This window comes from Aureobasidium melanogenum (assembly GCF_000721775.1).
Source record: "Aureobasidium melanogenum CBS 110374 unplaced genomic scaffold scaffold_1, whole genome shotgun sequence".
Taxonomy (NCBI): domain Eukaryota; kingdom Fungi; phylum Ascomycota; class Dothideomycetes; order Dothideales; family Saccotheciaceae; genus Aureobasidium; species Aureobasidium melanogenum.
The window spans coordinates 1,405,494-1,431,205 of NW_024470053.1; the positions used below are offsets into that span (position 1 = coordinate 1,405,494).

Here is a 25,712-nt window from a genome sequence, read left to right on the forward strand (position 1 = left end):
GGTATAGTCGTACACTCATCAAAAACGTCAAAAACAACAAAAACAACATCAGTCGAATCACTTGCTTCGCATTGGGCCCTCAAAGTGCCAATCGCCATCACTCGAAATGAAGAGCTGGTTCCAGAGCTCGCGGGCCTTGGTCGCCTTTTCGATGAATGTCTCCATGGTGATGCCGTCCTCGGAAGAAATCGCCGGGCGAGCTGCTCGACACCAGCGACGGGCAAGGTATAGTTCCGTACATGGCGGTTGGCATAGGTACATGCGACGCCAGCTTGCTTTCTCATACAGTACGGCTGCATCTTCTGTGGGCAGCTTGTCGCTGGGGTACATGACATTGACATCCCTGTTCTCTGGTTAGATCAAGAACTTTTTTTCTGGGTAGAAAGTCCTTACCATGTCCAGTAACTTGACGGGCTTGTCACAGATCGTGGAATGCTACTGATGTCATCTGGATTGGCATCTGGGGCCTCTACACCCTTGTCCGCATACTCTTCCTCATCTTTCTGACTGGTGACTCGTGGTGTAAAGGTAGGATATCTTCCACCGAGTACTCGTCTTAGCATCATATTGTTTCTTGGACGTGGACTGGGTCGATTGGCTTCGCAGGACAGGTGTGAGTCAAAGGGTTTGGCTTTCGGCCATGAAGGTCTCATGAATAGCAGTTGTTGCAGTTGGGGTGAATTGGAGATCAAGTCGTGCCAGAGGGTGTTGACGCGCTGGGAGACGAGCAATTGGCATGGATGCAATTCGGCCAGTATCATCTCGAGCAGTTCTGGCGTTTCGAGAACGCGCTGGGCAGCCATGAGTGGATCCATGGCGTTTGTATAGTCACTAGGTCAGGAGAACAGTGATGCTCGTTCGTAGGAAGTCAAGAGACAGGTAATATAGCCGCGGCAATGTCAGGCTAGCGATGACAAACGGGAAATTCGGAATAATGTGCTGGGCGAGCACGAGCACGATTGTGGGGAGACAGAAGATGATGGTGGGAGATTGTGGAGAGGGCTGAGGAGAGAGCTGGAGTGTTCAAGATCTAGGAGGTGACACGGCTGAGCATGTGAAAGATGAATCACGGTGACTCTGTTCGAGGAAAACGGGTTTATTGCCCTTTGAGGATAAAGAATGCAAATAGAGCAGCAAGAGCAAGATGGTAGCTCAAGGAGCAGGGCGCGCGATGATGGCACCCTCTTTAACTTCGTTTCTGCCCCCAAAGTGCTTGCTTTTCATCTTGTTGCGCGATAAAGCTAAACCCTGACATCGACATGACTGTGCTGTTGCGAAAGTATCACGACAAACCAGCCTTTTCTCGGAGCTTAAACCTCCTGAAAAACAAAAAGATAACCACCAAACAAAAGTGACAGGATGCAGCGCACGTCATGGGCATGCACGCGCATGCGGGATGCACGCGGCCGAGGCTTTTGCTTTTCAGGGTCCTTTCCCGCTCATCAGCCGATCGCAAACTGTCCCTGTGACCAACTGACCGTCTTTTTCGATTTCTGGAATGTTTCCTTGCTTTGGGGTTGGCTTCCCTTCATCCGGTGCGGAATCGACCGTGACGTTGTTTCCCCAATTTCGATACTGTACAAAGCAATCAGCTTATCGCATTGTGAGTTGTTGCTTTTCTATTTCTTTTGATGGATGACATTGGAGCGATACCTTTGTCGTTGCTGTCGCTCCTACATCAGCTTATCATTGCAAGTATAACTGTAGACAAGTAGCTAAGCTAAGCCTTGCTTGGTTCGAGAGAAGTGTTATTCTCAGAGCTTGAGCATTTGCTCATCACATAAGGCTAGGTGAGTCCTTCGGACTGGAAGACCAACAAAACGTCTCCAACCATCCGTTCGATCCGAGATCTGGATACCCGGGTGCGAAGTGTGCAGCGTTCGCCGTTCGGATCGAGACGTCAAAGCATTCTGACTCATACCTGTGCGACCTCAGATGAGAGAAGGCCTCTCGGTCACTCATTTGGATAATGGCAACAGCTCACGTTTGGGTCTTGAGTATTTCTAGAAACCGTGGAAGTTTACACGTATCTGGCTCTGATAGGATACACGACGTCTGAGTCTTATCTCAAGACGACATCTTACACCGCAGCTACCTGTACGGAGCAACTGAGCATAGTCCTGGACCCAATCAACCAATATCTCAATTGATTCTGAAGCTGTTAACATCATGCTGCTCAGACAACGTATACGCAGGACAACCTATCTTGTCTGTCAGAAGTACTTCCGACTTCTCTCTAGTCTCAAGCATGCATGCACGAACAATGTACGATTGATACAAAGAAACAAAGACCGGTGAGACTCCTTGTCAGGCCAATCACACGTGCTCTGGGAACTTGGTCGGCCTTTTCCAAGTGTTCGGCATAAAGTGACAGATATGTCTGTTGGATCTTGACAGCAGGAACACCAGTATCGTAGCCGTTCATGGCGTGGCGCGTGTACCAATCCTACTTCCATTAAAATCTGTACAGTTTTACGATATACCTGAGAGGCTCAAAAGCTCAAGACCCAAGCGTCATCCAAGCGCTGGTTGTCCTCTGCCAGACCTCCTTGTACAATAATGCCCTCTTTGTCTTCAATGTTCAATACATCGGCAGCAAACCATCCTCTAGGTTGTGGTACATCTGCACCCTCCTCCGTGACAATCTTACTCCACTTCTTGGTCTCGATATCCCAGAGCCATGCATCAGGTAACATGTTTCCAGCACCAGCATGACCCAAAGCACTTGGATCGCTCTCTCCAAATGCAGTAATCAGTGATGGTCTTCCGTGTACATTGATAGCCAGGAGTGTGCCAACGCTCCTGCAACCAGGACCTTCGTTTCCATCGGGCGAGAAGGTATGAGTGCTCCACCTATCGGATGCGATATCGTAAATGTCAATCTCACCACCCAATTCGTGCTTGCCATCAAATCCACCCATGCGATATAGCTTCCCGTTTGAGAATGTAATCGAGGTACCTCCTCTGGGAGCACCCGGTGCAGAGGTCAACTGCCTCCACTTCCTCTCATTGACATTAAAAGCCCAGAGGTCGGATAAGCGCCCAGAGGCGGGACATCCTGCATGGACATAGAGAGTTGTTGTCCCATCAGAGGCCATGCAATGGTAACTTCTAGGCTCTGGGGCTGGTTGAGAGTTGTCGGCCGGTGAAATCTCATTCCAACCAACACCATGGGCGTCAGAGAAACAAAACTGCCATAGCTTGCCTTGTTCATCTATAGGCGCCATATCCACACCACCGCGACCTGAGAAGTAGTAGATCCGATCGTCCACGACAGTGCTGGCTGTACCAACACGTGCTAAGGGCCAGTCACCTACATCCTCGGGTTTCCCAGTAAAATGTGCTTCAAATTCCTGCAGACTGGCTTTTGGTCTGCCCGGAATGAAATTGAGAATGTGAACGTTATTGTCGCGAGGCTGGCGGGGATGAAGCTCGCCTCCGAAGATCAGGGCGCGGTTGCCGAGTGTGGAAAGGGTTTGGGAGGAGCGTTGAAGTGAATCAGCTCGTCGAGTCAGAGTCCAGGTGCCTTGGATGGTCGCCATGGTCATATCCTGTGCAATTTAGAGGAAGGAAGAATTGAATTCGAGCTCCTAGAAAGTCAACATCGGGGCCTGTCGCGAATGTCACTGCCTCGATGATCCCAACGTTAGGGCTTGCCTCAAAACACCTTGATGGCCATGACGGCTCATGAGGGGAAAGAGTATAACTTGAACAACCTCGTTAATTGATAGCTCAATGATATTTCACGAATTCTGTGAGTCTTTCTCCTGTAACTTTTTTATTTTTCGCGAGGATTTCGACAGTTTTCTTGACATCCGTTCCTCAAGTTGCTATTCTTGGCTTGCGCCAGCCGCCCATAGTTCGCGTCCTCTACCTAAGCGCCCAAAAAGCTACATCACGCTCGTTCCGCGACACATTTTTGGAGCCGGCATTCTTGCAGACCACAGACAGATAGAGTCTGAAGAATCTGAAACACGATACGTATCTATGTTCCTGTGAAGCGGGCATCTCGGCCAGCCAATCGCAGCACATTGAGCACAATTTTGCTAAATATGTATCTGCTTCGTATTGTATCCGGCGGCTACGAGAGATAGTTTGTAGGAAAGAATGGAAAAGAAATGATAAAAGTCCGAAGGTTGCAGCTTCTCTCAAAAGCACGCAGCCAGTCCTTCTTTATTCGCTTCTTCTGATCTTCACCATTTCAAGAGCACTGGACTGCTCTGAAAATAATCTGTGATTAGCGCCTTTTCTTCGTCGTTCACATCACTGGTTCGCAAATTCGAGTCTCTCATTACAGATACCTTTACTTCGATCTTCTACACCATTCGAGGCACATCCTTCATCGATTTCCAATCAGACAGACGAATATTGCAATGGCTATGCGACCAATCACTCGATCACCTCTTCTACTCTTAACACTCAGCATCTGTTTGGCTCTACCTGTCTTGGCGGTCTCCATCCATGTTCTATCTATCTATCATTCTGAGCATACGTCAAACCCCTGGTGGCTACCCGTCTGGCACGCACACTTCGATACTCACGGTCTGATTGCTGTCATCGTCTGCTCCTGCATTATTTTCTCTTTCGACATTATCTCTGTTGGTTTGGTGGTTGCCGGGAATAAGACTGGTGGCAAGGTAACTTTCTTCGCTCGTTGATCTTGAATGTCTACTGACCAGTACTAGAGCAAAATAATCAAATGGGCGACAGTGGTGTTTATATCGATGGCTACAATTGCAGCGCTAATCGCTTTGATCATGCCTGCAGTTGCCAATGGTACAGCACCTAGCAAGTCGGATACCGTTCAGACCTGGACCTGCAGATGGAAGGGTGCTGTTGGTGCGCCAGAGAACTTTGGACCTTTGTGTCGAGAAAGTGTATGTATTATTGTTGCCATTCCCCCAACCTACTTTTGTATTCGTTTTCTGAAGGGTATTGGCTGACAGAATATCACAGCAATTTTCCTCCTATGCTCTCATCCCACTCTTCGTCATTCACCTATTGCTCTTGGTACAGAGCATCCAAGATGCTGTGGCTGCACCTCGACCAGAACCACCAATGCTGGACGAGGAGCTGGTCATCATTACCAAAAGTGTCGAAATTGCGACTACAGATTCTAAAAAGAGTCCAAGCATTCACTAGCAGCATCAAGGAAGGAGTTTAGGAGATGGACAAATGAATGTTGCAATTCAAGAGAACGAAAAGGTTTTAACCAGCGTGTTTGCCGCCAACCTTCAACCTGATTTCTTGTAACATGAGCCTATCATCAGTAGCTCGGCTGGTTGCATGATATTGCAACTTGAGCAATGATAGACAGATTCCAAGACATTTTTGTTAGGCGTGTGTCTATCGAAGATTGGTACACCCTCATTGAGCCGATTCGAAACTCAAAACTGTGTCGGGAGAATGCATTTGTGGTCATTGAGATTGCTGCCGGTAATTATCAGCTTGAGCCACCAATGAATGTACTTCTTCGAAGTCTCGACCTTTGACTCTGGTCTGCGATATACCCTGCTAACCGGTCTTCCAGCTTCAACTTGTGTCTGGGAGGTGTTTTTCGAAAGGCAGAAAAGGAAATGCACAAACCGATTGTGTGATTGAGAGTGCTGCTGGTTGATATGCTGAGTGTTGTATCCCAAATTCACCTACGCTGTATTTCTTGAGCTATTAAAGCCATTCACGCTTCAAGTTTTGGATGTTGCTGCCATTGAAAAGTTTCCCGAGGTAGCAGAGCCGAAGCTGGCCCTCCCCTCGCTCACAAGGCGGCGAATTTGGTTCGACTTTCCCTTGAACCTTTCTTGCACAGCGCTTTGAGGCATCTTGCGCGAACGACTTTCCGAGAAGACGAGGAAGGCCGGGAACTGCAGGCGAGAGAATTTGTTAGGTCGAGGATCGGCAACGTCAGGATTCCAGGGAAATTTTCGCTTCAGATGTGAGTTCGGTCCAACAATGCGCACTTTCGGGCGCGGAACCGTGTCCTTCTCGATCGGTTCATCTTCAATGCGGCTGAGCACAATCGCTGCATTGCCACGCGGGACCCTGAATGAGCTACCATCTTCGAACCTGGCGACAAAATTCGCCAGGGGAGCATCTCGAAGCTTATTCAGAATCTCGATGTATCCTCTCATGTCAGCTTTGTTCCATACTTTCCTGATCTTGGAAACCTGGTCTCTATCTGAGAGAAGTCTCTTGCCTTTGCGCAATAGTTGAATGGTCCAGAAATCTTCAGGAGACAAAAAACCAGTGGGAATAGGATAGAGTAGACGAAGACGCTTGATAGAGCCCTTGAGCATACAGGCGACGAGGTAAACAGCGTATGGTAGATTGATGGCTCTGTTGACATGAGCAGGAACGGCGGGTGGTTCGTATGGCATTCTGACAGTAACCAAGTCCAACCTGTGGTGTTGGCCGATCCAAGGCACATGGATGTCGTGTGGCTGTGGTTGAACGAGGACTGGGCGAGATCGGGTTTCGAGTCGCACACGTCGAACCGCAGGTCTGACATGATTATTGCATTGCTCGGCGCATTGTGTGCACAGGGAGTGCATGATGAATTCGTTGGATGAATAGAAGATAGGAGAAGTCTCTGCAAAGACCTGCTTGTTTGTTAAGAAAAGGTTCAGGTGAAGCGGATCGCCGCGAAGGTCAGTCATGCCAGTCAGAGGTGAGAGGAGAGAATCTGCACCGACAGGTTCACCATCTGGTTTTTCTGATCTTTCTGGCTTGCGGAAAGTTACTCTGTCAAGCACCAGCAGCTCTCTCCATACCATATCACGCAACTCTCGAGGAAGGCCGCGAAAGGGCTGGTCGTACGTGCGACTCATTGTGACTGTCGACAAGAGACTGATCCTGTTGTTGTGAGTCAACTCTCACCACGCATGTAGTGCTCCACCCTCAGTTGATGATGATGTTGCGCATGTACGATGATTTTTCAAACGAACTGTCTTGGTTGTTGTCTTGGTTCAAGATGATTGCGCGCGCGGCGTTGGATTTATATTGAAGTTGACAACAGCTCGTTGCGCAACCCTTGTTGCCAACGCTGGAAACGAAGGAATCACTTTCTATGTGATGCCTTCTGTTACCATCAGATATCATAAACTCGAACATGAACGACTTCCAAATTTGTCTCTCTCTAACACTTATCACGTCTGATTAAAGTCCCAAGACAGGTTTTTTCTATCGTTTGGTTCATCGACAATGTCTTTGTGTTGTTGGCACCGCAATGAAACAATATTTTATGGTATAGATAGGAGTCTCCTTCCTCATCCCGATCAAGAAAGTACTATCAACCATTTCTGACACAATTCAGACACGATTCACTCCTACAGAGAACTTCAAGTTGTTCGCTGAGCTTAACGATGAACTTGATAAGGTCATTAATGCTTACACTGCAGGCGAAACGGCCTGATCCAAGTACTGAGCTCCACAACAGGTAGAATGTGGTTCTGTGCAAAGTCACGAAGTCACGAATAGGTTGGTATATGAGGAAGATACGTCTTGACACGAATGCGTATACTGCCATGCACTGACAAGAAGAGATGGGATTTGTGATGGATACACTGTCATTTGAATGTTTGGGCTGTTATATACTGTGTTTCGACACATATCTTGAATAAGAGATACAAAAGAAAACGCTAAATGGAGTATTAAACAAAAGTCGTGAGACCAAGGATAAACAAAAATCCTGTCCCGAAAGAAGCATCAGAATCGTCATACGTGTAGGGGATTGCATATTCAGGCTTCCCCCTTCATTGTGGATTGTGACCAGCTGCCAACAGGCGTGAGATCGCGCATGTATTTGCCAAAGATGGCAGTCTCAATATCCTGAGCTTCAGAGCCTGCCTTTGCTGCTTGGTGACGGAAATAGATGCGCTTGCCCCACTTCCAAGACTCAATGCCAATGAAGAAGATGAGGGTAGCAATAAAGACAATGCCCCACTCCCACGAGATGCCAGTGTGACGGAAGACGTCGTGGTTGATGACAGGGATGTAGAGAACCGGGAAGATGAGGACAAAGCCTGCAACGACGGACGTGAACAGGAACTTGTTGCGCCAGACATCGAACATCCACTGGGTGAAGTAGCGGTCGGAGTCGGGCTTCATACGGAAGAAGCTGCGACGGGGGTCAATCATCTCCCAGGCAAGGAAGAGCGAGAACCATGTCAGCGTGGCAAAGCAAGTTGAACGGGCACGGAAAACAACATCGCACTCGGGAGACCAAGAGTTGTTGCAACCAGTAGCAGGAATGCGGCCAACATTGCCATCTTCAAAGCCGTAGAGGACAAGGCAGAAAGAGCACAAGCAAAGTGCGGCGACCCAGAGGCCATAGACAAGCATGTCGAGAAGAACTTCGAATGTGAACACGCCACGCTTCAGGCTTTGAGGAGGGCGGCGCATAACATCCGGAACGGCTTCTTCGAAACTCAAACCCATGTCAGGGAAAGAACTGGTAATCATGATAATCCACATAATCTCGACGGGTGAAATGGGGAAAACGGAGAGGTCGTCGAGATCCTTGAAGGCAAGACCAATAAGCAAAGTGCATGCCTGGGCGATGTTCTGAGAGAGAAGATGAAGAATGAACTTTTGGATGTTGTCGAACATGCGGCGACCTTCTTCGACGGCGTTGAGGATACTGGCAAAGTTGTCGTCGGTCAAGACGATATCGGAGGCATCCTTAGCGACATCAGAACCAGATTGACCCATGGCGATACCAACATCTGCGCGCTTGAGAGAAGGTGAATCGTTTACACCATCACCAGTCATGGCAGCGAAAGCCTTGCGTCTGTGTAGAGCCTCGATCATGCGAACTTTCGTGTTGGGCGCGCAACGAGCAACGACCAGTGGAAGGACGGGGAGGGCGTCGATTTCGTCGTCACTGAGCTTGTCGAAAGAACTGGCCTCCATGACAATAGCATCCAAGACCTCCTTGGACAGATCTTTCATGTGCGTGGGAAGAATACCGACATCAGCAGCGATTGCCTGCGCAGTACCTTTGTGGTCGCCAGTCAACATGTGAACGATTATGCCGGCCTCGTGAGCCTGGCGAACCGAGGAAGCGGACTCAGGGCGAGGTGGGTCGTAGAGCCCAACAAGACCTCGGAAGGTCAGACCGTTTTCAATGGAGTTACGGTCGACCTCTTCATCCTTGTTGATTTCACCTTCAAAGTCCTTGCTGGCCAGTGCCAAACACCTCAAGCCAAGGGAAGCGATGGCCTCCATGTTCTGCAAGATTTCTGCTTGGATGGCTTCGGTCATCTCGACAGGCTTTCCGGACTCGTCTTGGTAAAGATTGATACAGGAGCCGATGACTCGCTCAACGGCACCCTTGGTGAACACTTGCTTCTTGCCGGTAGCAGCTTCCTCGAAAATGACAGACATTTTCTTGACATCTGAATCAAATGGAAACTCAGCGACCTCCTTCCACATGGGCTTGTTTCCAGAGACAAAGGTTGATTTGTTCCAGCCGAATCGAGCTGCGAACACCTGAATTGCGATTTCAGTGGGATCGCCACGTGCCGTCCACTTATCGTCCTCGTCCTTTTGGACGATGGCCAGGTTATCCAAAGCAGCTACTCTGAGGAAGTGTCCCAGGTGTTCATTGTCCTTGAGTTCATCATCGTATGCAACAACATCGTGCTTCTCTTCTCCGGCTTTAATGTTTCTTGGTTCATCAGGGGTGAATTGGAGTTCGCCAATGGTAGGGTTGGAGGTCTCATCGGTCTCTCCGATCGAATAAGTACCTTTGGCAGGAATCCAAGCCTTCTTCGCCATCATCTTGCCTTGTGTCAGTGTACCAGTCTTGTCAGAGCAGATATCAGTAACACCGCCAAGGGCCTCAAGGGAACGCAGATTTCTGACGATGACATGGCGCTCAACCATTCTTTTGGTACCAGCGGCCATACAAATGGTAAGGATGACGACGAGAGACGCGGGGATCATACTGAGACCCGTGGCAACAGCGTAGATGATGACCTCTTGCTGGCTGCTGAAGTTGTTCGCGGCCTCAACGATGATAGCACAGATCACAGCAATGAAGAAGAGCAATACTGCGAGTCTCGACAGCTGCTTCTGGAGGGGAGTTCCGACGTTGATACCGAGGAAGCGACCAATGGCATCAGACAAGGTCAACGTCCAGGCTTGTGCGTATCGGTGAGGCTTAGCAGAGCCATCAGGCTTGCGCTTAACAGGTCTCACTCTCGAGTCTTTCTTGCGAAGTGCTGCGGCGATCGATCCGATCTCGGTGTACATGCCAGTAGCGTAGACAATACCACGAGCACGACCTTTGGTGACGACTGAGGAAGAGTAGGCGACATTGAGACGATCGCCGGGTCCGGTGTCTTCGTCAAATACGGCGTCGGCGTCTTTTCTCACGGGCAAGGACTCTCCAGTCAACAGGGCTTCGTCTGTTTCGAAGTTGACTGCTTCGATAAGTCTGACATCTGCGGGTACCGTGTCACCTGAAGTGTAATTAGTATTTGACAATCTTGATAGCTTCAACGATCACGTACCAGTCTTGATCTCAACCATATCGCCGGGGACAATCTCGACGGTGGGAATGTTGACAGTCTTGCCATCACGAACAGCATTGGCGGTAGGGGAGCTGAGTGATTTGAGTGAATCCATGGTCTTTTCGGCCTTGAACTCTTGCATAAAGCCGATGACGATATTCAGTCCGATAACTGCTGCAACAACGCCGCCTTCGATCCATGACTTGATCGCAAAACTGACAACCATAGCCATGATGAGTACCTGTTATCGCCGGTCAGCAAGATCGTTCATCATAGACATTTTGGTGCTACGTACTAAGGTCATCGCGTTTGCGATTTGTCGAATGAGAATCTTTCCAGGTTCAACACCACCCGCATCACCAAGCTCGTTGGTGCCATACTTGCTGTGTCGTTCTTTGGCTTCTGCTGACGAAAGACCGTTCTCAGCATTGGCCTTGATGTCCTCCGTGACTTGAGCGAATGTGAGTGCGTGAGCAGGCTTTGAGAGGCCGTTGCCATTAGCTTGGCCTGACACGTGCTGGTCAAGTGTCGTATCTTGTTGTTTGCCCATACTGAAGATTTGGGCATTAACGATGGTATATGGTCAGCTATAATGACAAAACGGGGGCCTTGCATGCCTTATATGTAGCCTGATCGCATGTCTGCTCCAGCGGAGGGCGGACTTCCACCCTTGGCACCCTTATCATCTCCTACGTATATATGCTGCCAAGTAACGACACGCACAATGGTACCCACGTTAGAGGCATTGCCGTCATCCTTTCCTGGTTCAATCCCTCAGCATGGTCTTGGAAGTTATAACTATTGTCGAGGGGTTTGAGTCAATGTCCAATTAGGTGTCGCATGGCTGGAACCATGTTGCATGGCACCAAGAAACACAAGAAACTGTCTTGGCATCTGTCATTGACCTACCTTCTCGTTATCTGTCGCTATATGAAAGGCAACCTTTCGAGCTTACATCACGACTAGAGAAACGCAGATGGATGTGTACCTATGTCTTGTTGACAGACTACAGGTGGGTCAAATGTGGTATGGCTCGTGGTGATTGAAAGACGTCGGCAGGGGGCACCGTCCAAGACCGTCCAAGACCCTGTTGAGCGCCAAGACCAATTCCGAGTCCGCGGAGTTTTGCTTTTGCCTTTCTGGAGAGCAACCTGGGGAGTGGCACACACGTGCCAACCTTGTGGAGAGATACGTGATACGTAACGACCGTGAGCTGATTGTTTCAACGACTTTGAAGGAAGGAGATAGTAGCGATGACAAGACCGAGCCCAGACTGAAGTTGGCCGGTAACCGGACTTATCACTCGGCGTGCAGCCATCCAAGGTGAGTGGATGCGAAGGGTTATGCAAAGGGAAAGCTTCTCCTTGTCTTTGGATGGTAATTATGTGTGTAGCATGGTATGGTCTCCGATTTTGACAAGCTTCCTAGCACGTGGAATGCTTGAGATGAGATGAGAAGAGAAAAGGATATGAGCAGTCGATCCGAAACTATAAATTAGGAGACCAGAAAACCGCAGACAATAAGAAGGATCTTGGGTTGTGGAAGACCTCCTCCTCAAGTATACAAGGTCTTGCGGGATTTTTGGTATATGCCGCAAGGCAGTGCAAGGCTTGGTATAGTCGCTGAGTGCTGGTCGCTGAGAGTCGAGGGAAGATATCAGTATGTCTGCGTTGCTTGTGGACTCGATCTAGGAGGCAGTGCAAAGGCCTGCATGACGATGCCGATGAAACCAGACAGGGTGGCCATCTGATCTTAGCGAGAAATGTAACAACAGTCGACCCGCGTTTGTGTACCTCTCGTCGAGACCAAGAATCGGCCGCCGAGATGACCAAGTCCTCGGCAACATCGTGTCTGGCCTCATTCGCGTCATGATAAGGCTCTCAAGGGCTGCCTACTCGCTTGTGGATGGCGCTGGTATCTAAGCTTCCGCCTTGCGCGATCGTGTTCACTGAAGGATCAGTCTAGTGGCAGCCTCCATGAGGGCATTTCTGCAAGCACGATGACAGCCATCGCATTTCTTGTTTCGGTCGCCGGAGGTGATTCTAAACTCGGGAGCTGATCCACCGAATTCTCACCTGGCCGTTGTCCACACCTCTTGCCAAAACGGTCTGCTGGTTTCGCAAAGTGAGACGTTCATGCCAAGGTCTTGCTTGTACAGAGGTAGAGTAGTATGCGGAATGACCGACAGGCCATGCAAAGTTTTTCTACCTCGATACATACATGCAGGATGACACCTGACTGCAAGGCACGTTCTCAGATTGTTGAGGATACGAGCCAGTCAGCAAGTCGCGAATGTAACTCCGTTTGGACAAAGCGCGTGCCAAGCCACAAATCTGACACTAAAGATAGCAATTTGCAGAGTGCTTTCCAGGGTTTTGTCTTCCATTTTCTGGAGCAACCACCTTTTTCGGTCATGCCCGTCCTTATCCTGATGAACCTCTGGAGTACTTCTGGTCTCGTATTGTGGCAAACGTGGCGCAGATCAGACTCTAAATACATGTTTCCGAGTATACCGGACCTCGCCAAAGGATCGAGAGGGCCCGTAATGCTACCTCACGGTATGACGGTCTAGCTGTGGATGCTATATTCGACTACGGGAGCGTATAACTCAATCTCAACGAGAAGGTAGGCCTGGTCTCTGACTAGTATATAACTTGCGGTGAGGCTCGTCGAGAAAAATATCTTTCTACTATCCACAGCAATTTCATTCTGATCATCGAACCACATTCGCTTCTGGCTGGAAACCTCTCGCTTTATCTATACTCTCAGCTCCATCATATCAGCGACACCATACCTTGAATCCAACATCAATACCTAATCGAAATGCACTTCACTACCACCTTCGCTGCTGTTGCACTGCTGGGAACTGCTTCTGCACTTCCTGGCAAGTTCCAGTTCGAGAAGCGCTCGGCCACTGACTGCGATTATGCCTACAATACTTGCCGTACCAAGTTTGACGCGAATATGGCTACCTGCGCAGCTGAGTACGCAGCCTGCCTTGGATACAACCCTTTCACTGCTGCTGCCTCGCACACTGTACCTTTCCCCATTGATTCTTCTTACCTCCACGGACCCACTGGTGCTGTTGGAACTGGCGTGATTGGAACTGGCTCTGGCTCTGTCAACCCTCCACCTACCACCTCTTCGGCTGTCGTCAAGCCTACAGATGGAAGCACGATCACTAAGACCTACACCATCCCTGTCGAGGTCACATCAATCATCACTTCGTTCGTGCCTTGCTCGACTCCTGTCATGTCCAACAGCGAGACAACCTTCTTCAGCACCTGGCTGACTGTTTCTTACATCACGACAACCTATGAGACGGTCACAACCAGCTGCGAGACCATCTACCCTACCTCTACTGAGACTGCTCCGGTGCAGCCTTCTGCTACTACCATTCCTGGCAGCACTGTTACTGGACAGGCTTCTTGCACTTGCCCTGCACCTGAGACTGTTTACGAGACTGTTATTTCTTACGTTACTGTCAACGGTGGTGACCACAAGACCGAGACCGCTGTCCCTGCCACCAACACTCCCATCCAGCCCAGCTCTTCCCTCAGCTGGTCTCACACTGGCTCTGCTAGCGGCAGTGTCAAGCCTACTGGTTGGGTCAAGCCTTCTGGCTGGGTGAAGCCTTCAGGCTACTAAGGTCTTTCTGACTGCTGTAGCTTTGACTGAGCAAGTTACACATGGTCCACACACACCTGTACCGATACGATTATCATACCTTTTCACGACACTCCTTTATGACTTATAGATTGGGAATAAAAGCGAGCAATGGTTCAGCATAGAGGCGTTAAAAGATTGTTTGTCTACAGAGTTAGTGCTCACGCGCTCCTTGGCATATTCACACAGTCTCTGTACCGAGAAGTTTTTGATGTTTATATAGAGATCTTCAAGTAATAAAATGTGATATCTTTCTTGTTACACAAGCTATGGATCCCAAACGTAAATTTGAAACAAACTTGAATCATAGATGAATTGCAAGTATGACTGTAATCAAGAAGCTTCAATGTTTCTTGAATTTTCAAAACGTGATACTGATGCGAGGAGCCTCAGAAGCAGACTTGGGAACACCATGACGAAAGAGCTTTTGTGTATGACCGCCCATAGTCAGCACAGATCCATGAGGGCAAGGGATCTTGAGATCCTCTGCATGCGGCAAAGTTTTAGGTCGAATCTTGAAGAGTCGTTCATCACCCAAAGAGATGACTACAATGTCTGCGCCTTCCTCCATGCCCACTTCGCAATCACTATGTTGTGCGGTATAGTCTTGTCCATCTTTGTACCAATTGATTACGACTTGATCGTATCCAGCATTGTCTCTATTGACGTATTTCAGAAAAGGCAAGAATGCGTCTGGAAGAGGGTCGCGAATGTTTGAGTCGTCGTGGCCTGAGAACATGTAGCTGTGGTGCAATGTCGGATTGAATTTTGGTGTGTTGAGATAACTCTTGTGCCAGCGAGGTGACTCCACTTCGCCATCTTGCATTTGGACTTTGCCTCTTTCCTCAGGGTGTAGATTGAAGAGTGCATTGAAAGCATCGGCGCCATATTTTTTTAGGTCGTCTGGGAGAGTATGCAGAGTGATGAAGCTTGCGCCATCGTCGCTGAGGTTGATTCGTTGTGCCATTGTGATTGAATTGGCTGGAAATGTTCAATTGAGATGTCTCCAAACATATCATTGAAAGCATTGGCTCTTTAACAACTTTTGTGTCCATCAGTGAGTCAAAAGTTTGGCTAGTGTTATATCAGGCTCCCAGCCAAGGCCTCTGCGGTGTCCGAATCCATTAATGATCGCTTTTTCCTTCTATTTCTCTTTCATTCTCCTTCTTTCCATCCCAGGAAGACGGTTACCCTGCGGTTCTTGGCAACACATGGAAACTGAGAAATACAACAGCCATGGCGATGATGGAAGATCAAGGAACCATAGATCATAGAACAGAATAATCGGGTAATGACCGCAGATTTGGGTATCATAATTCATCCTCATGCAGAAGACTGAGCCATACGAGCCTTTCGTTCTTCCTCCTCTTTCTTGCCGTGCACACCACGCAAAAAGTCCATCTTGCCAATGTAGCCCTGTTTGCTTCGGCCGTACTCGTCCAATTCGTCTTTGAGTCCTTCTTGATCCACATGGGCAGCCCAGTCGATAGCCGACTTTTGAACGGTATTGAGTTTGACGGCCTTGCCCATCTTGGCCTCTTCTTCCAATCTCTTTTGTTGCGCCAGGAAATCAGCTCGAGAAGGAGTGCGCAGTCGTTGGCGCTCTGGTGGCAATCCTTTGACTTCGCCAGTAGGATTAGGCTCGAATTTTGAGGCGCGGCGTAGAGGACGGCGAAGAGCGGGCTGATCATCCTTTGGCGTTGGTGAACTTGGTTTTGTCTGTTTTGCAGGATCATTGTTTGCGAGGAAGAGTTTCGCTTCGGCTGAGTCTTTGTGTACGCGCTTCTCTTCTGTCACTTTTTGGCCAGCGAAGTCGTAGGACCGCTTGATGGTGATCATGCCGTCGTCATCTTCGCCATCCTGCATGGCTGTCTTGTCGGCCTTTCCAGGCTCACCGTCTTGCTCAGGTACGTCTTCTACGAGTTTCGGTTGTTCTCGCGACGGTCGACCGATGGGTTTTGCGGTCATGGAAGCCCAGAGGGCATCGACATCGACGGTGACATTGTCAGTGTTGGCTTTTTGGTATTCTTGACGCTCTTGCTTCCTGCGACACGTATTAGCTGTATGCCTGCAGCGAGGCGACCATCAGACATACTCTGCTCTTCTCTGAGCTCGCGTCTTGATCAGACCTCCCTCGCCAGCGCTATCCTCATCATCGTCTGCTTTTGACTTTTTGGCCTTCTTGAGTTCTGTTATTGTCGCTTCATCTCCAGAGTCGAGTTCTTCGGCATCCTGTTGGGCCTTCTTTCGCTTCTTGGAGGCTTTCTTTGGTTGCGGCGCATCGTCTTCATCCGAGGACAAGTCCTCATCTTGTTGCGCGTCTACCTCATCCGGATTGAAGTCTTCATCCTCGCTTGACTTGTACTCGTCGTCTTGATCTGTGGGTATCGTGTCTGCGTCTGGCATTTTAAGGCTAAATTGTTCTTGAGATGGACAAGGACGGAAACATGAGCACGGCGATCTGTTTGCACTGTTTGGCTCATGACGCCCTTCTCCGCCTTTTGATTTCGCCTTCTGATTTCAAATGTGACATGCATCTCGACTAATACCAAGTCGCTTTCAAATGGGGATGCAATTGTTCGTTATGCCATTACTATTGTACAATGCCATATTCATATCGGCATGTTTCGTAGAGACCCTCCTTGTTTTTTTTTTTACTTCTGGAAGGTGTTGTTCTCGCCCTTGCCGAGATTCTCTTGAACAGTGCCTCCGATGGCACCGCCAGTGGTGAACTGCTTTCCAATTGCACCCTCTGATGAGAAAGGTCCACCGACCTTCTCACCAATCTGTCCGATTGAGCCGTCGGCTGTTGTTTGATTAGCCATTGCTTCATCGTAAGTGCTCATTTGTATAGACTTACCAGTGAACTGCTTGCCAATTGCGCCGTCTGCGCTAAAGGCAGAGGTACCGGTGCCTGTGGTTTTCTCGCCTGCGGGCTCGCCTCTAGGGACAGCGTCCTCATGGACGGCGTTGGAGCCAAGGTCGTCGTTTCTCAAGGCAGCAGAGGCGCCCTTGTCCATGGTCTTTGCTGAGCTGTCGCCGTCCATTTTGTGTGTATGTGCTGTGAAAGTGGTGTAAATTTTGAAGGTATTGATGGGATTGTGAATTGATTGAATGATTGAGCATTATCGACTAGATCGAGCTTTCTTATATTCCTCCAAATTCGCCAGAGCTGTTGTGATGGATTGTCGAGTTCGTCATACTTCAGGAACCATTATGTCATGACAGGATGTACGTAGTAAAGCGTCAATAGATCATCTTTACACGAGAACGATGGAAGACACAAATCGTCAAAGAGACCCTGAGCCTTGAGAGACTCGACCTTTCTTGTTGATCGATTCGATCTTGGACTGCTGTTGGTTGGTTGCGCGGTGGTGATGATGCGGGTGATCTCCACGATTCATGATCTCACAAGTGGTTCCTGGCAGACTATTGTCGCTTGTCTTAATCACTTTCTCACAAGGGTCTTGAGCAGTTCTTTGACCTCTAGCATCCAGCGTAACACGTGAAACCTTGTAATGCCACTGTTCTGCTCTGGACAGTGCCCAGTGCAACCGATTGTACTCGAGTAATGATCTTGAAACGGCAAGAGTTGTTTCGGATTCAAAGCGGCTCAATGCCGGTGACTGCATCCGTCGCACTGGCCCATGCTGGGCAAGGCTTCTAAGCGCTGCTTATTGCTACCGCGGTATCGAAAAAATCTGAGATGCATTCGCAGTTGAACAAGACAAGATGTCTTTGAGCTGAGGCTCATGACATGGATCAAATCTCGGCTAGGATTACATAGATGACAACGGTTTCTCGGACTCGGAGAGAGATTCCAACGGAGGCAATCGTTGCCGTCGGGTACTATGTACCGGGCTCGATCCAGCGACTAACCAGATTAGGGCGGTGCCGGTCTGCCTTGTAGGAAGTCCGGAGTCGTCCCCAAGCCAAAAGACCAACCAGCGTTGACCTCTGTACCTCGACGGCATATTAGCCTTCAAAAGGATTGTCCCTCAGCTGCTGTCAGCAAGCAATCGCATTGAAGCCCTCTGATCTGATTTGCGCGTTCCAACAACAGCAAAGCGACAGGCTTCGAGTGGCGCCTGATAGCACATGGCTAGTCTTGGAGCATTTCAACGTTTTCTCCTCCCAATCCGTGCTGGTGCCCACACAACGGCGTTTGAGCCATGAGCTGGCGAGTCCAAGGTCAGGCCCCAAGTCCTTCCATCAGATCTTTTGTCCGTTCCCTACCTAGAGAACTTGCTTGTCTACATGCTGGCTCGCTCCATGGTAGCAGTCGCTGGACGCTTTCGTTCTGCCACATCCATTCCTTTTCCCTTCTAGTACTCTCGACTCGTTCTTTGTCACCAATCTACACACTCTTTGTCACACATTCGACCATTTAGGCTGTCGCAGTTGCACGCAGATCCGGGAAGGTGCATCTAGCACCGCACAAGTAGCTAAGATGCTTTTGGAACGACCACTCTCGTTTAAGCGCGCCTCTGCGCGCCAAACATTCTATCCTTACCCAGACTCGCCCGCACTAGGAGAACAAGACCGCAGATCAATGTCCACAACTGGCGGAGCTTTGCCTCGGCGAGAAACGTACAGGAGCGGTGTGTATTCATTGCTTCCTCAAAAGACCGGGGAGCAGCTTGCCCGCACACGCGATGACGACGGATCCGGCGACGAAAGGGACCCAGCAGAGATTGAAGCTGCATATCTGAACCTGGTTGGAGGAGGAGGTAATCGCTCGCGAAACATCAGCTCCGAACTGTCGTTCGGCATGTCTGGCGACAAGGATGTTCCAGATTACTCGATCGAGGACTCGAAGAGGAGGACAAACTATTATGAAGAGCAGTTCCAATACAAGGGCAATGGCTTGGGCAGTGTGCGTGAGAGAATCGAAAAGGACTCTCCAGTCGTAGCCGAGCTGCGTACCAATGTCATTGTATGTTGTCGTGTGCACGTGGCCGTCGCGAGGGGGGATTGAAACTAATGCAAGGGGAACAGGTCAAGGATGAATTCACTCTCGTCACCGACATGTCGTACAATCTCAGCCAGCGCTATTCACGTCCTGAGAGCAGCATCATGGTCAACGTCGAGCACTCTGCTTGTTTGCTGCTCGCTGGCTCTTTCGAACCAGCATACATCCTCACCATCACCGCCCTTCCATCTCAACTACAGCCTGTTACCAACAAGCGCAACTCGGCCCTCATCCAATCCTTCATGGCAGACATCCTTGCTGTCCCACCAGAAAGAGGCATCCTTCGGTTCCAGCCCATTGCCGAGGAGAACCTTGCCACAAACGGCACCACTGTCTTTGGAGAGATTGAGCGCATCGAGAAGAGCAGTATAGAGTCTGATGTAACGGCCGCAAACGCCATCAAACGTGCCTGGACCAGAGGGTCGCGAAGATCAGTACATGCAAAGAAGCCTTCAATCAGGAATACCGACGATGTCCCTTCGGCACTCCCACAGGTTGCAAACACACATCTACCCACCACCAGCCACTCTCGTCAACCTAGTCAGAACCTGTCGCAGTCTGCTGTCTCCTTGACCTCACATCCGGGCCCTGCATTCATCGCTAGTGCAACATCTCCCGTGCTCGAGGAGAAGGAAAAACCGCCACCGCCTAAGGAACTGCCACCTAATAGGGAACTACCTCCCACTCCAATTGGCACGCCAAACGGCGAAGACAAGCGTAAAAGCAACTTGAACGGCATACTCAAGAACGTATCTGGTTCACCTCGACCCGTCTCGTCAAGTTCTCCCATGCCTAAACCACCGCCGATACCACAAAGCGCGTCCCCCGTCAGTCCCAAGGTGGCCAAGAGAAAGAGTTTTGTTTCCATCTTCAAGCGGGATAAATGAACATACATATAGAAGTCAACAAGAGCGAGGAGTTTGGTAGGGTTAAAGGTTGGTAATCTGCATGACATGGTGTTTTTTTCTGTTTTCTCTTCGATTATACCCATCAGTTTTAGTTTCTTCTGGTCTACAATTTCTTGTTAGTCCTGTCATATACCCCCAAACTTCGGTTTCTTCTTTTTCATCCTACGCCAGCATGCATTTTTCTTGATTCGAAAGGTGACAATTAGTGTCTCCCTTCTTATGGACAAGCTTGTCACATCGTAGCTGTAGGAGCCCACTATAGCCTTAGATAGAGTCAGCAAGTTGGATCCAAAGCTGAATGTGGCTCACCACGAGGCTCGCCTCCGGCACCTTTAGATCACCGCCACATTGCTTGAGAAAGAGAAGGATCTCATCGATGACATTAAATGTCCAATTGCTGCGCATCCAATAAATCGAAGAAGGTCGTCGAATTTCCGGTCGAGCTGTCCCTTTGTTTGTTGCTCCTTCTACACTCTTCCGATCCCGATCTTCGCACCAACCTACACTTTCTTTCCCTTTCAAGTTTCACTCGTCATATTTTCCTTTGCTTCAGACTCGACACAGCATCGTGAAACCGTTACCCATGCTGACGGCATGGCGCAAAACACACAACAGCCCTTGATGGGTGTCAGGTCTGCACAAGATCAGCTGTGCGCGCTAGCATCACAGTTCACTAGTCTAGCTGGTCTGGGTGACCATTCGGATCCTGAACTCCAGAGATATTTGGCAATCCGCATCACTGATGTTATTAGACGGGAGCTGGTCCAACGTGGCGCCATCCAGCCTGATCAACAGCCTACAATTTGGGAGGGAGGCCCCCGACTAGATTTGCCGGAGCAGTCAGCCGTCAACACACTCAACCCGGCGACTTTTGAAGATGAAGAAATCGCCATACGCACCGAGGCTATGCCTGACCGTTCGGAGACTGATGAAGAAGACATTGACATGTCTGATGATGCAGATCGGAACTACGTGGTTGGATTGTCTCAAGAGGGTTTTGCTGCCAAATTACACAAATGTATCCTAGATGCATCCGACAACAACCTCAAGACAGTCGAGCCTCAGTTCACAGCTACCTTACCGATGGTCGAAAGATTAGGACCGCTGATGGTTAAGGCACTGACCACATACTGGGACAAAGAACTGCGCCAGGCCGAAGCAGCACTGGCTGCCACAGGTGAGCCCAGACAAGCACTTGAAACGCTAGGCCTCGCAGAATACTGTCGTCAACCAGGAATTCTGGCAGAGAGGGACAACGCTGGTGACTTCGATGGTGCTGTAATGAGCATCAAAGACATCGTTCAAGCACAAGAAGATGTGACATACACAAGACAAGGCATGAAGTCTTGGGTCTGGCCGCTCCTGCAAAAATACTGCATGAATACCGACCAAAGCAAGGAAGTCGAGATTGGTAACGAAGAGCTCTTGTACATGGCTTTGGGCGAAAAATTTCCCAAAAGCTACGGAGAGTACAAGTTCTCACGACAGGACATCGAGTCTCATGGCTTGGTCTATGAGCGCCCTGAAAAGGAGACTAAGGACAAATATGCCCCCAGCAAGTGGCGCGGCCGCCGTAGAAATTACTACAGGTGTCTGTCTTGGTTAAGAACTGAAGGCCATAGTTGGGTGTTCATGGTCAACGTCAGAAACCTGGACTCACTCTTCGGACAAATCAGCGATCCGGAAGCAACCTTTGGACCTTGGATTGAGTTTTTCGGCTCGTTTCCAGCCGAATTGAGTCTTCGTGCATTCAGCAGAGCTAATGGAGACTACTCTGGGCGCCGTGAGATGCGCTTGTTCAAGAATGTCCCTCAGGCGGTACGTGACGAATGGAATGACAACCGCGTGGTTTGGGTAAGTGGTTTCGCACCGCATTGACCGAATTGGCTGACATACTTTTAGAAACACTTTACCGAGCTAGTTGCATTCCAGTCGAACACCGAAGTTATGGCTGACATGGAGAAACGAGCCTTCATCGATCTTCCCAGCATGGAGGAAACACTGAAGTACGGCTACTGTGGATTCCGTGACGACAATTACTCCTGGTCAATCACAATCAGAGACGATGAAAAAGGTGGTTTAGGTGCATTCTCGACCGTACCAATCAAGGCAGGCTCGTTCATTGGTTTCCTGCCAGGCTACTGTCGTTTCAGTCCCGAAAAAGAAAACCGAATGGAAGTGGAGGGCTTTATTGAGTCTCATTTGCTGGGACTCTTGTTCGAAGACCAGGGCTGCTGTGGACTCCTTTCCTACATGAAGAGGACAAATTTTGGCGCGGAGGGAAATGTCATCGGAGGATGGGAGCAATTCAACGATGACATGGGTCAGAACTCCATACCTTGGTGCATCGTGGTATTCGCATACCGCGACATCCCTGCACTGACACCCCTAGTATTCTGGGACCACATGAGATTTGACTGAAGGAACTTCGTTGACAAGAGACTTTGCAGTCCCTCGCGCGAGGGCTGCATCAAGAACAACCTCAGGATTGGGATGGCTGAGAGCGGAAAGACAGGCAGAGGTAATTTGAAAGGCAGGTGCCGTATTCCGCACGAAGTTGGTGTGATCTTTAACATTCTCCCACACCTGTACAGTACCGTGCAACATTTCGCCAGTCAGAGCGAATACAGAAAGCATTCTCGTGTTGCGTACCCCTATGCCGTTGCATCGATATTTAGTCATACGAAGCTTGTAATCTCTTGTTGTCGTAGCCATACGTTGACTACAGTGTTGGCCATAGACAAGCATACATAAAGAGTAGTTCAAAGTTAGGACGATGGGCGAATCAATAAATTTTCAGACCGTTCCAAGCCTGATGACTTTTCGTGTCCAGTCAATTCACGCGATAACGCAAAAAAAGAAAAAAAGAAAAAGAAGGGAAAAAAGTGCAGAGGCATATTCTTGCAAACAAGACAGGACGGAAAACAAGTTGGCAGTCTCCAAAGATTGTTCTAATGTAATTTTTATTTTGATTGACAGTTCTATATGTTTCTTTTGTTTTCTTATCTTCAAAGACAGAAAGGAGTGTACAACTATTTCGCCGGCTACAAACAACCCAAGCCTTAACAAAAGGTGTGAGTTGACCGAGCCAGAGATCATTAAGTCAGAATGGTCATTATGATATCATATCCTCCACAAAGGGGATCAACAAAGGTGTGAAAGAAAAAGAATAAAAAGGTGTTACACAAGAAGTGAAGGAGAAAGGAAACAGGAAGGTACTAGAGTGGGGTTATCCAGCATCTAGAAGAAGAAGATAGCAGCCATAGCGGCAACAGCAGCCATGAAGCTAGCGTTGGTCTTGCTGGCGGCACCGGTGTATTGAGCGGGTGTCGAGACAGTAGCAGATGCGACAGAGCCGCTGGTGCTGCTAGGAGCGTTGATCTGGACGGAACTGCTGAGGATAGAGTGGACGGAAGAGGCAGCAGGACCGGAGCTTGCAGGGGCAACGGGAGCAGATGAAGGGCCAGGAGCCTGGATCTGACCATCGCTGATCTGAGTGACAACGTTGCCAGTGGGCTTGGCAGACGAGCTGGCAGCGGGAGTGGTAGCAGGGGCAGATTCGACCGGGGCAACGGGTGATGATGCGGGCTTGCTGCTTTGAATAGGTGCAGACTCAACGGGGCTCGATTGGACGGAAGCAACAGGCGAAGAGGCGGGCTGGGACTCGACGGGCTTGCTGCTGTGAGACTCGACGGGGCTTGATTGAGCAACAGGCGAAGATGCAGGCTGAGACTCAGCTGGTGCAGAAGGAACCATAGTGCTCTCAGCGGGGTGGCTGACAATTGAGGTTGTCATGAAGATTGAAGTCGAGCCGTGCGAATCAGTAGTGGTGTATGGGCAGGTGGTGGTGTATTCCGTGACTGGCACGACAACGGTAACCTTGCCGGAAGAGCCAGGGGCCGAGTTCGTGACAGGCGATACAGGAGAAGAAGCAGGTGTCGAAACGACGACGACTGGGTAAGAGCTGGTGACGACCTGGCTGCCCGAGGCGCACTCCTTGCAAGAAATGGTGAGCTCAGTAGTGCTGTACTTGGTAATCGTGCTGGGCTTGGCCTCGCCGCTGGAAACAGGGACAGTAGGCACGACATGGCCTTGGGTAGAAGCAGTGAGGGTGGCGTAGCTGGTGTAGATGCTTGTGATAACCGAAGGGGTAGTCAAAGTGGTCTTCGATCCACCAGTCGAGATGACTTCTCCAGAAGAGCAGGTAGTGACTGTTGTCTTCACAACATCGGTCTCAGTCTTGGTCTTCTCAGAGGGAACAGGAACGGGGACCCATCCAGAGGGGACGATACCAGAAGGACCAGCATGGCCTTGAGTGGTTGCGTTCCAGATTGGGTAAGGAGCAACAGGAGTGCTCTGCGAGGGCTGCTGAGTCTTAGAGCAGCCTCCCTTGCATGAAGTCAATGTCAAAACTGAGGTCAATGTGGTTGTTTGTGTGAGCGTCTTTCCGGCGCTAACAGTGGTGAGGACTGTGGGGCAAACAGTGGTAGTCTCATAGACCTCCTCTGTTTTGGTTGTTTCAGGAGCAGATGTAGGCTTCTGGCAGCCTCCCTTGCAGCTGGTAACAACGATGAGGCTGGTCGAGGTGTACGTGAACGTCTGACCTTGCTTGATGGTGGTAATTGGGCACAATGAAGTGCTGGTGTAGTACACAGTCTCTGTCGAGGTGGCATTCTCAGCAGGCTTGGTAGAGGAAGGAACCCAGCTCGAAGAAGGGGCCTCGGTGGGCTTGTGGCAGCCACCCTTGCACGAGGTAACTGTCAATGTGCTCGTAGTGGTATAAATGCTCGTGTGTCCATTGACAATTGTAGTCGCAGGACATACGGTTGTCGTAACATATGTAATTAGGGTGGAGGTAGCGTTAGGCTCAGCCGAAGAAGAAGGAGCCCAAGAGCTGTGCTCTGGAGTCCAGCCGGTAGGCTTGATGGAGACAGAAGAGCTCGACTCGGAACTCCAGCCGGTAGGCTTGATGACCGAGGAAGATGAAGACGAGGAAGCAGACGAAGAGGTAGTCCAGGTCTCGTTCCAGTTTGAGGCGGAAGCCAGACCAACAAGGCCTGCAAGAATTGAGAAAGACTTCATTCTTTTACAGATATCCGAGTCGATGTCAAATGATTAATACTTTTGATGTGTGAACGAAAGTATCCAAGAGAGACCGTAGCGAGAGAGTCTCTAGAGGGTGGATTAGTAAAAGTGATTGGGATGATAGAGCATTTTGGAGGGCAGGAAGGGACGATTAATATATCCCACCTTCCCCAGCATGTTTACTGCCCGAACTCGAGACGCCCCATCCTCTGTGTCCGGTAGCCTACCAATTGACGTGACTTAGAGTACGCCACTGATGAGGATCAGCCGGCGCCAGCACTAGCAGATCGAGTGCGTGTTGACTAAGTTACTTGCTGGCAGACGCATGGTTGGTACAAGCAAGGTAAGCGGAGCAGCCGACTACCTTGAGCTTGGCGGAGATGAGTTTTTTTCGTATTGGAGTCGATAGTTCGAAGGTTCGTCGTCTAAGGTCCGACCCACACCATGACAAGAGGGAACGAGATCCACATGCATGCATGGCAAGCGTACCCCAGCCAACCAAGCTCCCAGCTGCAGGCAGCTCGTGCAAAACATACACTGCATGCAGCATGCAGAGCTGAAAGCTGGTAG

General features: G+C 49.7%; 12 protein-coding genes across 12 annotated transcripts; 4 read left to right on the plus strand and 8 right to left on the minus strand.

The window, feature by feature from the left end:
• Window positions 1-57: 57 nt before the first annotated feature.
• Window positions 58-815, minus strand: M437DRAFT_61911 (uncharacterized protein; the record flags this gene model as incomplete). Its single annotated transcript, XM_041023999.1, has 2 exons — window positions 58-343; window positions 394-815. 2 exons carry the CDS (start codon window positions 813-815, stop codon window positions 58-60), a joined length of 708 nt encoding a protein of 235 aa, XP_040884535.1.
• A 1,677-nt stretch (window positions 816-2,492) lies between these two features.
• On the minus strand, window positions 2,493-3,542 carry M437DRAFT_61912 (galactose oxidase; the record flags this gene model as incomplete). The annotated part of the gene is made up of 1 exon (XM_041024000.1): window positions 2,493-3,542. The coding sequence occupies one exon, from the start codon at window positions 3,540-3,542 to the stop codon at window positions 2,493-2,495; it is 1,050 nt and encodes a 349-aa protein (XP_040884536.1).
• An 831-nt stretch (window positions 3,543-4,373) lies between these two features.
• Window positions 4,374-5,142, plus strand: M437DRAFT_35802 (uncharacterized protein; the record flags this gene model as incomplete). The annotated part of the gene is made up of 3 exons (XM_041019322.1): window positions 4,374-4,637; window positions 4,686-4,877; window positions 4,957-5,142. 3 exons carry the CDS (start codon window positions 4,374-4,376, stop codon window positions 5,140-5,142), a joined length of 642 nt encoding a protein of 213 aa, XP_040884537.1.
• Window positions 5,143-5,684: 542 nt separating this feature from the next.
• M437DRAFT_80159 (uncharacterized protein) lies at window positions 5,685-6,824 on the minus strand (the record flags this gene model as incomplete). Its single annotated transcript, XM_041027297.1, has 1 exon — window positions 5,685-6,824. One exon carries the CDS (start codon window positions 6,822-6,824, stop codon window positions 5,685-5,687), a length of 1,140 nt encoding a protein of 379 aa, XP_040884538.1.
• Window positions 6,825-7,734: 910 nt separating this feature from the next.
• Window positions 7,735-11,061, minus strand: M437DRAFT_80160 (Na(+)/Li(+)-exporting P-type ATPase; the record flags this gene model as incomplete). The annotated part of the gene is made up of 3 exons (XM_041027298.1): window positions 7,735-10,460; window positions 10,512-10,752; window positions 10,807-11,061. 3 exons carry the CDS (start codon window positions 11,059-11,061, stop codon window positions 7,735-7,737), a joined length of 3,222 nt encoding a protein of 1,073 aa, XP_040884539.1.
• Window positions 11,062-13,334: 2,273 nt separating this feature from the next.
• M437DRAFT_71331 (uncharacterized protein) lies at window positions 13,335-14,159 on the plus strand (the record flags this gene model as incomplete). Its single annotated transcript, XM_041025659.1, has 1 exon — window positions 13,335-14,159. One exon carries the CDS (start codon window positions 13,335-13,337, stop codon window positions 14,157-14,159), a length of 825 nt encoding a protein of 274 aa, XP_040884540.1.
• A 379-nt stretch (window positions 14,160-14,538) lies between these two features.
• On the minus strand, window positions 14,539-15,144 carry M437DRAFT_80162 (uncharacterized protein; the record flags this gene model as incomplete). The annotated part of the gene is made up of 1 exon (XM_041027299.1): window positions 14,539-15,144. The coding sequence occupies one exon, from the start codon at window positions 15,142-15,144 to the stop codon at window positions 14,539-14,541; it is 606 nt and encodes a 201-aa protein (XP_040884541.1).
• Window positions 15,145-15,500: 356 nt separating this feature from the next.
• Window positions 15,501-16,583, minus strand: M437DRAFT_38291 (BCNT-domain-containing protein; the record flags this gene model as incomplete). Its single annotated transcript, XM_041019808.1, has 2 exons — window positions 15,501-16,217; window positions 16,269-16,583. The coding sequence occupies 2 exons, from the start codon at window positions 16,581-16,583 to the stop codon at window positions 15,501-15,503; spliced, it is 1,032 nt and encodes a 343-aa protein (XP_040884542.1).
• A 248-nt stretch (window positions 16,584-16,831) lies between these two features.
• On the minus strand, window positions 16,832-17,224 carry M437DRAFT_37485 (uncharacterized protein; the record flags this gene model as incomplete). Its single annotated transcript, XM_041019638.1, has 2 exons — window positions 16,832-16,983; window positions 17,038-17,224. 2 exons carry the CDS (start codon window positions 17,222-17,224, stop codon window positions 16,832-16,834), a joined length of 339 nt encoding a protein of 112 aa, XP_040884543.1.
• Window positions 17,225-18,627: 1,403 nt separating this feature from the next.
• Window positions 18,628-20,036, plus strand: M437DRAFT_36485 (uncharacterized protein; the record flags this gene model as incomplete). The annotated part of the gene is made up of 2 exons (XM_041019461.1): window positions 18,628-19,113; window positions 19,176-20,036. The coding sequence occupies 2 exons, from the start codon at window positions 18,628-18,630 to the stop codon at window positions 20,034-20,036; spliced, it is 1,347 nt and encodes a 448-aa protein (XP_040884544.1).
• A 615-nt stretch (window positions 20,037-20,651) lies between these two features.
• Window positions 20,652-22,478, plus strand: M437DRAFT_61921 (uncharacterized protein; the record flags this gene model as incomplete). Its single annotated transcript, XM_041024001.1, has 2 exons — window positions 20,652-21,911; window positions 21,960-22,478. 2 exons carry the CDS (start codon window positions 20,652-20,654, stop codon window positions 22,476-22,478), a joined length of 1,779 nt encoding a protein of 592 aa, XP_040884545.1.
• An 819-nt stretch (window positions 22,479-23,297) lies between these two features.
• M437DRAFT_37980 (uncharacterized protein) lies at window positions 23,298-25,139 on the minus strand (the record flags this gene model as incomplete). Its single annotated transcript, XM_041019750.1, has 1 exon — window positions 23,298-25,139. One exon carries the CDS (start codon window positions 25,137-25,139, stop codon window positions 23,298-23,300), a length of 1,842 nt encoding a protein of 613 aa, XP_040884546.1.
• Window positions 25,140-25,712: the final 573 nt, after the last annotated feature.